General features: G+C 35.0%; 1 protein-coding gene across 9 annotated transcripts in view; it reads right to left on the bottom strand.

Annotated features, from left to right (window-relative positions):
- The window catches only part of NAALADL2 (N-acetylated alpha-linked acidic dipeptidase like 2), a 1176025-nt gene that overhangs the window by 494767 nt on the left and 667272 nt on the right, over positions 1-13986 (bottom strand). For all 9 annotated transcript variants that reach the window (XM_031451310.2, XM_031451333.2, XM_031451340.2 and 6 more), the window contains one exon: positions 12991-13110. In XM_031451310.2, the coding sequence (XP_031307170.1) occupies positions 12991-13110 (120 nt within the window). The remainder of the gene's footprint in view (positions 1-12990; positions 13111-13986) is intronic.

The raw sequence follows: 13986 nt of genomic DNA, 5'->3' as shown, positions 1-13986 counted from the left end.
TGTAATTTAGCTAACACCATCTTGAAAGTGGAGAAACCAAATTTTAGAGTGATTAAATATCTTGCTCATACTAAATAAACAGGAGATCGTTTTGCTCACAAAGTGTACAGGTTTTTTTTACTTCATGACTGTCTGTATCCTACAGGTTTGGGGAAGTAATTTAAGTATCTGTTTGTCACTACCATAACCTCAGAACACAAGGAAATAAAAATGTAGTTCACCCAAGTTTCAAACTATGTCACACAGATCTGGGGGAAATGCTTTACTAGGGATGATTTCTGCAGGGATACCGGTTTGAATCAAACCTGAAGGCACCTTTTCAAATTCACAATCTATAATGCTAAATTTCACATTATACAAGAAATCTGAGGAATTCCACTTGCTTGTGCATCTAGGGTTTTAGTATTGTTAAATATTACTAGCTAACAGTTATCTGTTATAACTACTGAAAAAGAAACAAGGTTTTCCATACAGCATGTAAGAAGCTTGGAAGTGGCCACTCTCTGAGCAACAAGCAAAAAAGCCGCACAAACCAAAAAAAAAAAAAAAAAAAAAAAATCAACTCTTCTTAGATTCACAAGAGAAGTAAAGTCATAGGGCAAACTGCTACCCACAAAACTGGAGAGACTAGCAGGCAAATACACAAAAGAAGTACAACTTACCAGAGCAGAAACCACCCTGAGAAACAGCCCCTGGGCAGAGAAGCCGGATCTGGCGTTGGCGGAAGCTCGGGCAGGCCAAGGCTGTGAGGTATAAACTCCAGGGGCCCAACCATCATCGACCAGCCCACACTTGCATGAGCTCCACCTGGTTCTCCGAGTGATTACTGGAGAAAAACTCTCGTGTGCCTCTGGCAGGGGAGGGAGAGAACCATTTTGAAAGATGCCAGAGCGTTCTGTTTTTCTTAACAAGGCCTGCCCTCAGGGGGAACTATTTAATCAAACCCTAAAGGGCTCAGGTTTCATCAGAGTCTGAAGTGCGGGAAGGGGACTTGCCAACGCAGCTGCTTCTAGTCTTCCCCGTGGTGGAGACGGGGAAAGACCCGACTCAGTATCCTTCTGTTGCCGAGAGGAGGAAAATCAGCTACCTCGGTTCTTAGTGACCCGAAAAAAATGAATTTTTAGTGAAAGACAGAAAGCGTGATTAAACAAGGTTTTATTAGTAAAGTAAAAAGGTAGTAAAAGGTAGTGCCCTCCTGAGAACTGGGAGCAGGCCAACCCAAGAGAGGGAAAACGGCCGAAAGTTTTCACTTGTAAGATTTCAACTGAAATGAAAACAGTATGATTAACATTCACATACTAATCACCTGACCTCTTCAGCTGTTATTTTTTCCATATTTGCTTTATTTTTTGGTATGTATCTTTCTCATTCTGAACAACTGTAAGTAATCCGAAAACTCTGTTTAGTCGTGAAGAACCATGATAAAAGCCATAGTGGTGCTAGGTCTAAGAAAAGTATCTCATGGGTTCCTTCATAAACACAGATAAATTAATGAGCTCTGGGGATCCCAAAAGGCAGTGGGTTTGGAAGGACAGCCCTAGCCCTCCTGTGTAGTACATGCGTGACACGAAGACACTTAGACTCTCAGACTCAGTTACTCACTATCGAGCAGTGACAACACTGACTTCATCAGGATTTTGTGAGGATTATGAGTGTTTATATGAGACAGTGTATCTGAAAGAGTATTGTTACACAGATGCTATTTGGTAACTATGTTTTTAAAAATCCTCCAGTGACAATAAGAACTGTTTCTTTACCTGGTTACAACACAATAATAATGAAGATTTATCGAGCACTTACTGAAAACTAGGTGACTATCATTACACTGTTTTTACAAGGGAAAAAACAAGGTTTGAAGACTGCCTCCTAGTGATTAAGTAGCAGAGCTGGGATTCTAAGCCCACATAACTGATCACATTCTATAATTTAGTCAGGGAATGTGAGGTAGGAAATTTACTGTAAGTGCAAATAAACAGCTGATGCAAAAATATCCACAAAAGCTACCCAAGTCAGAACTGTGACACATTCAAATTCGTCTTTAGCCATCTCTTCTACTCCTAATCCATCACCCAAGTAAAGTGTCCCTAATGTTTTCCCTACCCTAAGGCTACTGAACCGGTATTGTCCTGATGTCAATTACCTTTGAGTAAAATCCTTATCAATTATTTTCTTCATAGTGACATCTTAACAATTTCCCATAAATGTATGAAGGAGTAACATCTAATTTCCAGCATTAACAGAAATAATTTAAGCCAGACAGGCCTCCCCAGCCTCCCAAATCACATGAAAATGGTCTCTTACTCTGCCTATTCGTCAAGTGCCATCCGCATGCACGCGTTTCCCAGCTTCAGGGCAAAAAGCCGCTTTCTATTCGATCAAAATTTTAAACAGTCAAATTAATTATAAAACACAAGCCTTTCTTGGCTTATCAGTTGCCTGTTCTCTATGCTACCTTATGTTTAAAACAGATTTTATCTACCTTTTTTTTATAATCAATTTAAAGCACAAAATGATTAAGTCAAGCCCGCCCCCTCACCCAAAAAAAATCCACATTCATAGTAAGTCATATCAGGAATTTTTTAAAAACCAAAGAAAAATAATTTTATATGTGTTTTGCAAATCATCACATTCAGTACACCGTCTATGGCCTTTTTTTCACTCTACTGTTTCCTACAAAGGTGACTCTATTTTCTCCAGATCTCTTTAATTGTGACTGAGCATTAAACAGTCTTTCATTTAGCTTTGCTGCCTAAGAATGACAGATGATAAAGAACCTGAGAATACTGCAGATAATTTCTAGACATTAAATTACCTGATTAACAATATAATCAATAAATTTTTGATCCCATCAGAATCATATCCTGTGGTTACCCTCATTTTTGGTTTACTTTGAAATAGGCTGGTGTACATGTAATCATGTTGAAAGCAGTAACTACAAATATTATAACAGACAGAATATGTCAGCACACATAATACCACAGGAAGCCAATGTGTGCTAATTTGCTTCATTTCGTTTACTACTCTAAATTAAAAACAAACTTTTAATCCAGGTACCTCACGTACATGTGAAAGGTTTAGGTAACCTGGTATGGAAGTTGCATAAAACATCTCAGTAAGGAAGGATTTCAAATGGGTACAACAATGTTTGCCTATCTGTAATATAAGAGTAACTTGGGAGAAAAACTAATTCCATTTTAATCTGAATATTATATATATATATATATATATATATATTTTAAAACTGTTTTAGTCTTAAAGAATCCTTGGCCTTGTAAAGTGTATAAAACTCAGAGTTTGGTATCATCCAAATATAAGGCAAAGCAAAGTGTTAAAACTGTCCTTTTCTTAACAAAACTAAAATTAAATTAGATTATAATATAAATTATATCTATGTAGACATAAATTAGATCATATCACAGAGGGTTTAATATCCATAATGCCATCACCAGTTGTACTATTATTTAATGGCAGATATGCTATTATTTAAAAGCAAGGAAATTAGAACAGTTATTAATTTGGGTATTGGAACAGTGTCAAGTAAGCATGGCATGTTAGACCGTAAGGGTTCCTCTTGCATTTCAATCAGTAACTCATCTTATATATGATGAAATGTATCCTAAAACTGCTTGAAAAGTGTGTGTGTGAATTATAAAAGAAGTTTGATATTCATTTACAAAATTTTAAGCACTTACGAAAAACAAACATGGCCTTTACTAATAGACAGGGATAGTAATGTTAACAACTTAATAGCTTTATATCAAAACAAAAAGAAACTTATAATTGAAAATTGAAACAAACATAATTTTCTTTGAAGAATATGCTTATAGTTCTTCTTTGATTGTGAATATGAGTCCAAACTTAAGTCTGTTATACTATAGGTATTTCTGGGATTACAGAGATGCTTTAATTTTTCTAAATTTTCCAATACAAAATTGACTTAAAGCATGGAATTATTCCAATGATGATTGAAATTCTTAGTGTTGACAGAGTTTTAAAATTTAGATATTTCTTGACTATAATATTCAAATAACTTATTAATTTAAGAAAACTCAAAATAAATGTATTATGCTAAATGAGATTACTAGGTATAATCTAAAATGCAACACAAGACACATACAAAATTGATGAAAAGATTAAGAAATTTGGAAATGTAAATCTAGTAAAAAAAAAAGTAACTTTTTTAAAACCTGTAGTAGAAAGGTTTTTCAAACTGCAGTATTAAAACCACTAAAGCTTTATTCCTAACTATAACATATATGGGGCTATAAAACCTTTCCAATAACTTTTGCTTAAACACAGTAAAAATATTTTTTCAGTTAAAAAGCAATTTCATGAATATTTATGAGAATAATAAATTAATGTATGTTAATAATTACTTATTAAAATAATATTTTATTGAGTGTATATGCTTTCAGAGTTCAAGTGAAAATATTTTAAGCTTGTGTAGCTACATTAAGGTTTTATAGCTTATTAAAGGTTAATTTGTTATAAAAATGGGAAGCCTATTGGATTCAAAAGTAGATACAATACATTGTGCAGCTGTATTTTAGAGGTGCTTTCCTCCTGAAAAAAATATTAATTTTTTTCAATGATGCCTCTTTCCAGAAGTAATTTAACTGCATCTTCGCATATTTTTTAGCAACGATAAATTAGTAAAACTCAAGTTGCTGCCTAGGACTCCTTACCGATGTGTCCCTGAGGAAGGTAATAATTAATCTATTTTTACCAGCGATAATGAATGAGGGAAAAAAAAAACAGCAAAAAAGAAAGAACTTAGTGCCATATAGTGATGAATCCCTACACAGCAAGTGGGTTCTTCTAAAACTTGGTTAGTACAGAGCTAAGGATTTATTCATTTTTTAATTTAAAAAATGGTTAACACCCATGACCTCTACAAAATATCAATGCAGAAGTGAAAGGAACTATGCAAAACTTCCAAGTCAGTTTTAAGATGTTCTGACTTCAAATATGTAAGAATATCTTGAACTGAAGTTTCAACATCATAACCATTCCTGAAATAATCTAAACCCTTTACTGAAGTACTGAGCCTTTACTTCAACAAACAAGGCTGGGATTATACCATTTAGCAAATGACACAAACTTCGGTTTTGACTACATAGATTGCTGACCATTAAGAAAACGGAATTCAAGCAGACAATGTAGTACTTGATAAAACATTTTGATGTGATTAAAAAATATTACCCTTCTTTTAATGAGGGCTTAGTATGTTCCAGGCACTGTGTTGAGCACTTACATGTATTATTTCAATTAATGTCTACAACAGCCTTATGATGTAGGCAATTTCGTGATGTTCTTGGAACCATACACAACACCTCAAATATCAAAATAAATTTAAAATTTGCATTAGATGTTTATACAACTACCCTATAAATGTAATACAGTTTTAGTCATAAAATATTATTCTCTTAATACTATACAATTCCATCACCTCACAAAATGTCTGTGCATGAAAATAAACACTGAAGAATGTGAAAATTAAAAGCATCTCTAATCCTGAGGTCACTGTTTATATTCATCCTTAACAGTCAAGTCATATTTATTTTTAGCATTCAGAACTCTATCCACACAAAAAAATTAGAGGCAATTTTAATTTTTTTCTTTAATTGAGCTTCAAATTATGCTACCTGGCATCAGCATAATCCTTATTGTTAAATAATGCAAAAGTACAATCTTCAGAGACCATATTTCTGTAATTGATTTATCTAATGAGTATATTATGATATTCAGTTCAGTTTTGCAAGTTTGAGAGAACTGACATTTCCCCATTATTAAATTCATATGCTGTCTCTTTAGAATTTTATTCAAATTTTAAGGGCATACTAATAATAAATAATATTTCTTAGAAATTATGCATGCATTTTAAGATTTAATGCTCACACAACCTTGTGAGCTGAGATTACTTTTATCACCATTATAGAGATTTTTTTCAAGGAAAAAAAAAACTCAGAGACTTCAGAGGGTTTAGGTGATAGTCTAAGGTCACTTAAACATCAATCAGAAGAGCTTGAACATGAGCCTGTCTCTACCATCATCGCATCCTGCCATGCAGTGCTTCACTATTCAAAATAAATTACCTGTTGAAAACAGAACAAATACAGCACGTTGGGAGGACTGAGAAACCTATCCACACCAAGAAAAAAAAAATCAAAACAGACAGAGAGAGAGAGGAGGGATCCTGAAACGTGAAAGGATGTCTCAGGATTAAAACAAAGCCAGATGTTATGACCATAGCGACATCTATACTGTGGAGTCCAAATAATTCCTCAAATTTAAAGTATGTCTAAAACTTAACTTTTTCAGATTTTAGAGTAATATGTACATATACCAACATTTCTGAAACATGTATAATTTTAGGGAGTGAACTAGGAGGAATCAACTGCTGTTGTCTTTCTTTCCTCCTGTCCTTCCTTTCTCCCTCTCTGGTCTCTGTCTTCTGTCTCTTTTGTTGGATTTCTTGCTTTTCTTAGTTTATATTATAACATTAAGAGGAACAAAATGATCAGCATCTTTCCTTGTGGTACCAAACCTACACGAATGCAGGGGGATTATTTATGCTTAACATATTACAATAAGATAAATGCAAAAATTAACCCATTTAATACAGGATGTCACTTGTTATAATTTCACAATATTCAAATGGTTAGTAAAAGTAATTAAATTGTATTATCATGTAAGTAAAATACAGACATGACTTCTGAACTATAGGATTCATTCATGACAGACATGGAAGATTTGTAGACACACCTTCATTTGATTTTGAGCCATGAAAAGCACTTTAATATTAGGAATAAGATCTGAAGCATTCCATTAGATTTGCTTGTTCTAAATTCACTTTCTTGAAGTCTGATTGCTAAATGGCAGAATAATGACTCGGTCTCAAGTTTTTTCATTATAAGTTATGATTGAAGTTGTGTTTCAACAAAAATTACCTTTAGTGGATATGGTAATATTTGGTCTACATCATTTAGAAAAATAAATAAGTCAGTCAATGGAAAATGGAAAGCATTCTGATTTTAAAAAGTAAACGCAGTTTTGGCTTTTAAATGTGTTAAATCATTGTTCTCTGATTTTGTGTTCTAGTTCTGACCGTGTTTTCCTGACCAATGGAGCAGCTCTGGAATCTTATAATTACAAAATCTGAAGCATTGGTCTTTTGTAATTACTTCTGAGAACTGAGTATGAGGCATCTCATTAAATCAGCCAGGGAATAAGCATACATTTTCCAAGTATCAAGACAGTGTTCACTTTTTTAATATTTGTTCATAAAATGCCCTCACAAATTATCTTTAAAAATAAGCAAGCTTGCCTCCACTTACAAAATATACTGAAAACATCATGAATTACACTGAATTAAATGTTTTTTCTCACCTGAAATAGTTCTAGAACGTCATATAAATAGATCCGCCAGGTTCATCAATATCAGGGAAAATTGTAATGCATCAAAATTTTCAGTAAGGAAAGAGAATTTCTCTTCTCTCCTCTCAGCCTCACTGCCACATCACACATAAGGTTGTACGAATGCACACACACAGCCACCACACACACAGACACACCATGAATATTTTATCTTCAAAAACTATTGAATTACTTTTTTATATATTGTCGAATACATTGTTGTACTATTGTACTAGGTGCCACATACTTTTGATACTAATTGTTAGCTAAATGCATCATATTTTAATTTTGGGAAATAAAAAATAAATTTTAGCGCTACATCTTAAACTTCTACCACAAAGAGTAGGGTAAATGCTACTCTATTAACTGGAATAAAGAAAAAATAATTCTCTTGAATGCAGTTATCAGAGTGATTATCATCAGAAAAAAAAAAGACTAGAGTAAATGAAACAAAGAGTAGTTCAGCAACTATGAAAAGCATAAAAATGCTTTACGTTAAGTTAGTCTTCAAAATATAGTGCTTCTCGGCATTTATTTTACCTAAACTAGAGAATTCCTTATTGATTTTCCTATTGTCCACTGGTTGAGAACTGATTGGTAAATCAACAAATACAAAGATTTCCTTACTAAACCCCCAACTCAATGTTTTAAATGTGCTTTTTGGTAGATTAAGTTGGGTTTGAAATTCAAATAGTATGAAGTTTACTTTCCTCCTAATCTGTTGGAAACAATCTATGTACAAAGTATAAACACATAACCACTGTTCCCTACCTCTCATTCCCTTGCAGGCTCTTCTCAAAGGCCTACCTGTGTAAGCTTCCTATATGGACTTGAGCAGTAGATGGTTAAGTTATACACTGGCCAAGCAATGCACAACTGATATTAAAATAAAAATCTTATTGATGAATGGATAGGAACTGTTTCATTTGTAGGAAACTACAAAATCATCTGAATTCCTCTATCATTAAAATTGTGATTATGAGGATAAAATGGCATATAAGAAAAATGCAAAAGAAACAGCTAATATTTGGCTAGTATCTTACTATGCAAATGTGAGTACTAGGAATGTACTGTATGTTACTACATTTATTGAAAATAGAATAGCATTTTTTACATGTAATTTTATGAATTTTTACACGTAATTTCACCATGCACAAAAGATGTAAGATATTTAGTCATTTATAATTTTACTGTACGCAAATTCGACTCCTGTAAGACTCAGGGGTTATATGTAGCATGGACACAGACGACAGCCCAGCTTCCACATTTCAGTGGGATTTACTCAATTTCTAGTAGTCATGGAGTAAACAGTAATTTTTTTTTATTACTGCTTTTTGTGAAAATGCCTCTAAAGGAAAGCCAGATGCTTTTATTTCATTTTATAAAATAAATTTCATACTAGAAAGCTATTTAGCAATTTGGGAATTGGCGAGGGTCTTAGAATCTGCTTTACTATGCCTCAGATTGTCATTGAGAGAAATCTAAATGAACCCATTATGACATAGAAAAGAATTTTTTGTCTTAAATTTTCAGGAATTAAAGCACTCTGCTATAAAATAAAATGCTTTAAGTACAAAGTGAAAAGAAACTTAAAGCCTTTCCTCTAAAGGTTTAAGCTAAAGGAAAACTAGCACAAGCTGGCCCCAAAGACCTTGGCTGGCCCCAAAGACCTTGGCTGGCCCTTTCTTGCAGCAACAAAGAGGAGATGTCAAGGTGTTACAGCAGGCAGATAGCTAGGTATGAGCAGAGAAAGGGGGACACAGGCCAAATGGCAGGAATTGGGCAAAACGGAGGGGCACAGGCCAAACACAGGAAACCATACATCATGTAAGCACCAGGGGTCCCTGGGCAGAGAAAGAAAAGCAGGAACCTCCGGGCTGATAAGTTGTCACACCTTTGGGGGAGATAAGCAGTTGGGAGGCCAACAAAAAAGGAATCTCCAGTGTCCAAATGTAACTTTTTGCTCATTATGCTCACATTTCAATAAAATTAGCCTTGCAGATTAGAAGTACCCATCATGCACAGGCGCCATGACACTTCCGATCCAGACTAAATAAGGACAAAAACCCCTCCTCCCCTCGGGAAGGGGGAGTTCAGATGAAAATCAGGTGACATGACCCCAAACCCTTCCCTGTCCAGTGAATACTCCACCAATTCATTTTTACACCCATGTAACCAGCTTACCAAAGAAACTCAGGGCAGCTGCTCACCAGAGCCTGCCTGCTCTCCCCTTGAGAGTTACTATTTATCCCGTAATAAATCCCTACTTTACCTTCTTAACCTCCCTGTCTCATCTCTAAATTCTTTCTGCTGCGAGACAAGAACCTAATTACCAGCAACAAAGGCATGTATCTGGCAGTCATTTGCCTTCTACAGTTCCTGCCACACAACGTGGGGATTCTCTCCCCAATCCCTTCCTAGAGCCTAAAATAACACATGCATAGCATTTAGGATAAAATGAATGAGATCGCCTCCTCCTTGGCCCCAGATGATTTTTCTATACATTTTAGGAAATCACCATTATGTTTCCCCTTTATTCTCCCCATCTCAGATGCAGAGCTCCCCATCCAGATTCATTTCTGAGCCATGACTTAGTAACTATTGCACAGTCAAAATAAGACAAACTTTTCTCTTTACTCATTCAGCTACATGTTCCCAGCCCAGATGCTCACTGAGAACCATGATTAACAGTTGTAATTCACAGAGAAGTCCTCTGGTCCTCTGCCTTTTTTTTTTTTTTTCCAACCCAGCTGTATTACTGTATTGCCTCATTTTCCAGATTTCAGCCTCAGAATATATTTGATAAGCAGGTGAAGCAAGTTCAGCTGTAATCCTGGTATATAACCTTGTCTAATTCAAGCTTCCTTTTTTCTTTACAATGTGAATGTGTATTAACAGATATAGTATCAGTGATTCCATATCTCTGGGATAATCCACAGAAACCAGAGATGCCTAGAATGGAATTTAAAAGGGTAAAAAAAGGATGCCCATCTTCTCTGCCTAGGAGATAATGCCAAGTTTGTGGCAAGGCTCTGTCTGGCGGGGAATTTTGCATAGTCCTCTGTGTTAAATCTATTCACAGGCTTGTAAGGAGGATGATCGGGGAAAATACAGCAGCTTCTTAAAGTGGGGTCCTACTCTAGATAAACCACTGATTCACTACTTTGTAGACATGACTGAAGAGTTTCATAATGTAAGTAAGTAATCTCTGGAACAGTCAAAACAAAATTAGCTATGTTATAACCCATTATCTACTAGTAAGAATTTTGAGTACTGTTAGAAAAAACGTTAAATGCCTTAACAACTTTTAAAGACTTCTTTTTCCATACAAAATATATATACAATCATTAGAAATTCACAAAAATACGAAGTAGAAATCATTCACAATTTCATCAACCCAATTTGTATAACTGGCCCCTACCACAAACCACATTTTAGTCTTATGCATCACAGCTATGTTAAACTAGCAGGGTTCCTGTAGTGTACCCAAGGCAACGTTACAGCAGTCCCCCGTTATCTATAGTCTCACTTTTGCAGGTTTCAGATACCCATGGTCAACTGCAGTCCGAAAATACACTAAATGGGAAAACTCCAGAAGAACAATTCCTAAGTTTTAAATTGCACGCTATTCTGAGTAGTGTGATGAAATCCTGGGCTGTCCTACTCCACCCAGGCAGGCTGTGAGCTCGCCCTTCGCCCAGCGTATCCAGGCTGTGTCCACTACCCTGCCCATTAGTCACTAAGCGGCCTTCCAGGTTAGCAGAGTGACTATGGCTGTAGCACATTCAGATAACTTTTATTACAGGATACTGTTACAGCTGCTCTATTTTATTATTAGTTATTGTTGTTAATCTCTTACTGTGCCTAATTATAAATTAAACTCTATCACAGTTACATATGCATAAAAAAACATAGTATATATCGGATTTGGTACTGTCTGTGGTTTCAGGCACCAACAGGGGGTCTTGGAACGTATCTCCCACAGATAAGGAGGTCTATTGCACTTTGTTTCCCACTGCCCTTTTAGAACATCTGGAAAGGATTATTCTTCCCAAAGGAAGAATACCAAAAGGAAGATTTCTTCTGATTATTGGTAATAAAATGTCCGGTAAACAACTTGAATCATTTGTCTTAAATAATTAAAATGGCTAGTCTTATACTATGATCAAAACTGTACCCTTGATTGAAACTTCCATGTGCTTGACCCTCTACCAGATTGGGTCTGTTACTGGAAAAGGAGTATACTCTGTCTTATTTCCCTGCTCATGTACTAATGATAGTCATCTATAAATTGAAGATAATGAGCTATACCTCAATGCTATGGTTATTGTAAAGGTTAATGTGAAAAACAGATTAAAAATGTTTAGAAAAATATTTATTCCATATTTCTACCAATGTTACTTTTAGAAGTAATAATCACATATCATTAAATATTCTTCTTCATATTGTAATTATTGCATAGTATCCAACGGTACAAATGTAGCATGATTTTCAATGCCAAATTAGACATACATATCATTTCAAATATTTGTCACATTGTTGGTCATCATTGTGTTTATCACCTCTGTGCCCCCCACACCCTTTTAGGATATACTGATTGAAATGGAATTACTGGGTACAAAGGTGATTATTTTAAGGCCTTTAATACATATTGACAAATTATCCTGAAAAAAATTAGTATCAATGTATCTTATACTTTCAAGACCATCTTAAAATTCTGGCCTGTTACCTACTACCAGGCATTGATTTAAGTATAAGGGCATCCTTGGAAGGTAATGAAAAACAGGCACTGAATGTTCTCTTGTCTCCTTACAGAGTGTGCCAGCAGATTTCTGGAAACTTTTCTGGTCCTGGGAATTTGCAAAGCTCATTTAGGTTTGGAAGAGGAAAAATCCAATATATTTTCAGAACTAGAGAGTTCCAGTGACATAACTACACTGACCATTCTTTTTTAATAGAAAAAGAAAATGAAGAATGAGCAGTAGTGACTCTCTATTGTAGTGGCTCATTATGAGATACTTAGATTGAACTGCTTTAATTATGTAAATGCATCTAGTGGATGAATGTTAATAAACTTCTATTTAAATAAATCAAAAATCTGCTTCTCCTTGGCATATCGTATTTTAATTAAATTTCTGAGCACAGTCAGTAACTGTGAAGTTATGTAGTTGACAAAATCAATCACTAAGGAGTGTTAATCACCTAGATACTAGTCTAACATAAAACAGGTGGTAATTAGACAACAGAAGTTTCGCAGATGTCATGAGAATAGGACACTGTGGTTCTCATTTTTAGTATTCCAGATAGGTTTTACAAAAGTTTTATCAAGTTCCCACAAGCTCATAATATCTTAAAGATCTTAATGTAAAATTTTCCATTTTGTAAATCCTATCTTCCTGTGGCACCCTATGTCCTTTTGTCTTTCTCTCTCCTCTTTCTTTCTCTCTCCCTCTCTGTCACACAAACACACACACACACACACTCACTCTCTTTCTCTCCGCACTCCCAGATGCATATATAACTGCAAGACAACGAAATATTCACCCACCACCAAATAATAGCCATTGGACCAACCTTATAAAGTAGTGGCAATTTTCCTAATTTCAGAAGTGCAATCTGATTTGTTACATTTTTCATTTCTTTAATCCTCTTTAGGTCATCTGCATTTCCATAACTCACATCAATGACTTCGGCCTGAAAGAGAAAACAAAGAAAAATTAAGTCTTGCCAGAGGAATTATAGCAAATTGTCCATTTAGTGTAACAGAATCATTTATAGTAATTTGAAATGTTCAAAGGAAAACTAATCTCTCTTTTACCCTGTCCCAGTCATGACCTTTCTATTTCTACCAGGGTACAACAATTTGTCTTTGAGAAGTCACTTGAGAAAAAGGTTTCTAGTCATTTTTCCTTTGCCTTCTCCCTTCCAAACAAGTTACAAACCAGTTTTTGCCTCCAGTAGACCACTAAGTTTGGTATGTTCTATATTCATGTTTCTAGAATTTGAATCATTTTACAAAACACTGCAAAATTAATTTCCTTACGGTTCAACAACAATCATACCATTCTCAGACTTGAAAGAACTCAAAGATTCTCTATTGTTTTCCCAATGACATACAAAGTTGATGATGCACAGCTGTTCTGGATGTGCACGTATCCAGTTGTGCATGACGAGCGCCTGAGTTATACAGGACACAACCTGTACACCTGTACCACTCTGACACGCAAGACTTCAGAACATGACCCCTAACAACTATTGCTGTCACATTTCCCACTGCCCCACTACAGGCACATTGTATTTTACATCAATATTTTTCATTTTTAAAAGTCTTCTTTTTAAGTAAAAATTTCATGCATTCCTGTAGATTTTAATGGGAAGCCTCTAAAGTGGTTGCCCCGCCCCACCTCCTTGGAAAGTCCTGCACTGATGGTTCCATCAAATGCATTCCTATGAGCCAAGAGGATTCCTTTCAGCTTTACTTTTTGTACTTTCTATTATAAAAATAATAGCTACTATGCTTTCCAATGATACAATTATAATACAAAATATATTGCTTCAAACTGCACTGAA

This window comes from Camelus dromedarius, chromosome 2, assembly GCF_036321535.1.
Source record: "Camelus dromedarius isolate mCamDro1 chromosome 2, mCamDro1.pat, whole genome shotgun sequence".
Classification (NCBI taxonomy): domain Eukaryota; kingdom Metazoa; phylum Chordata; class Mammalia; order Artiodactyla; family Camelidae; genus Camelus; species Camelus dromedarius.
Note: the sequence above shows the minus strand (reverse complement) of the source record. Positions and strands in the feature narration are given on the sequence as shown.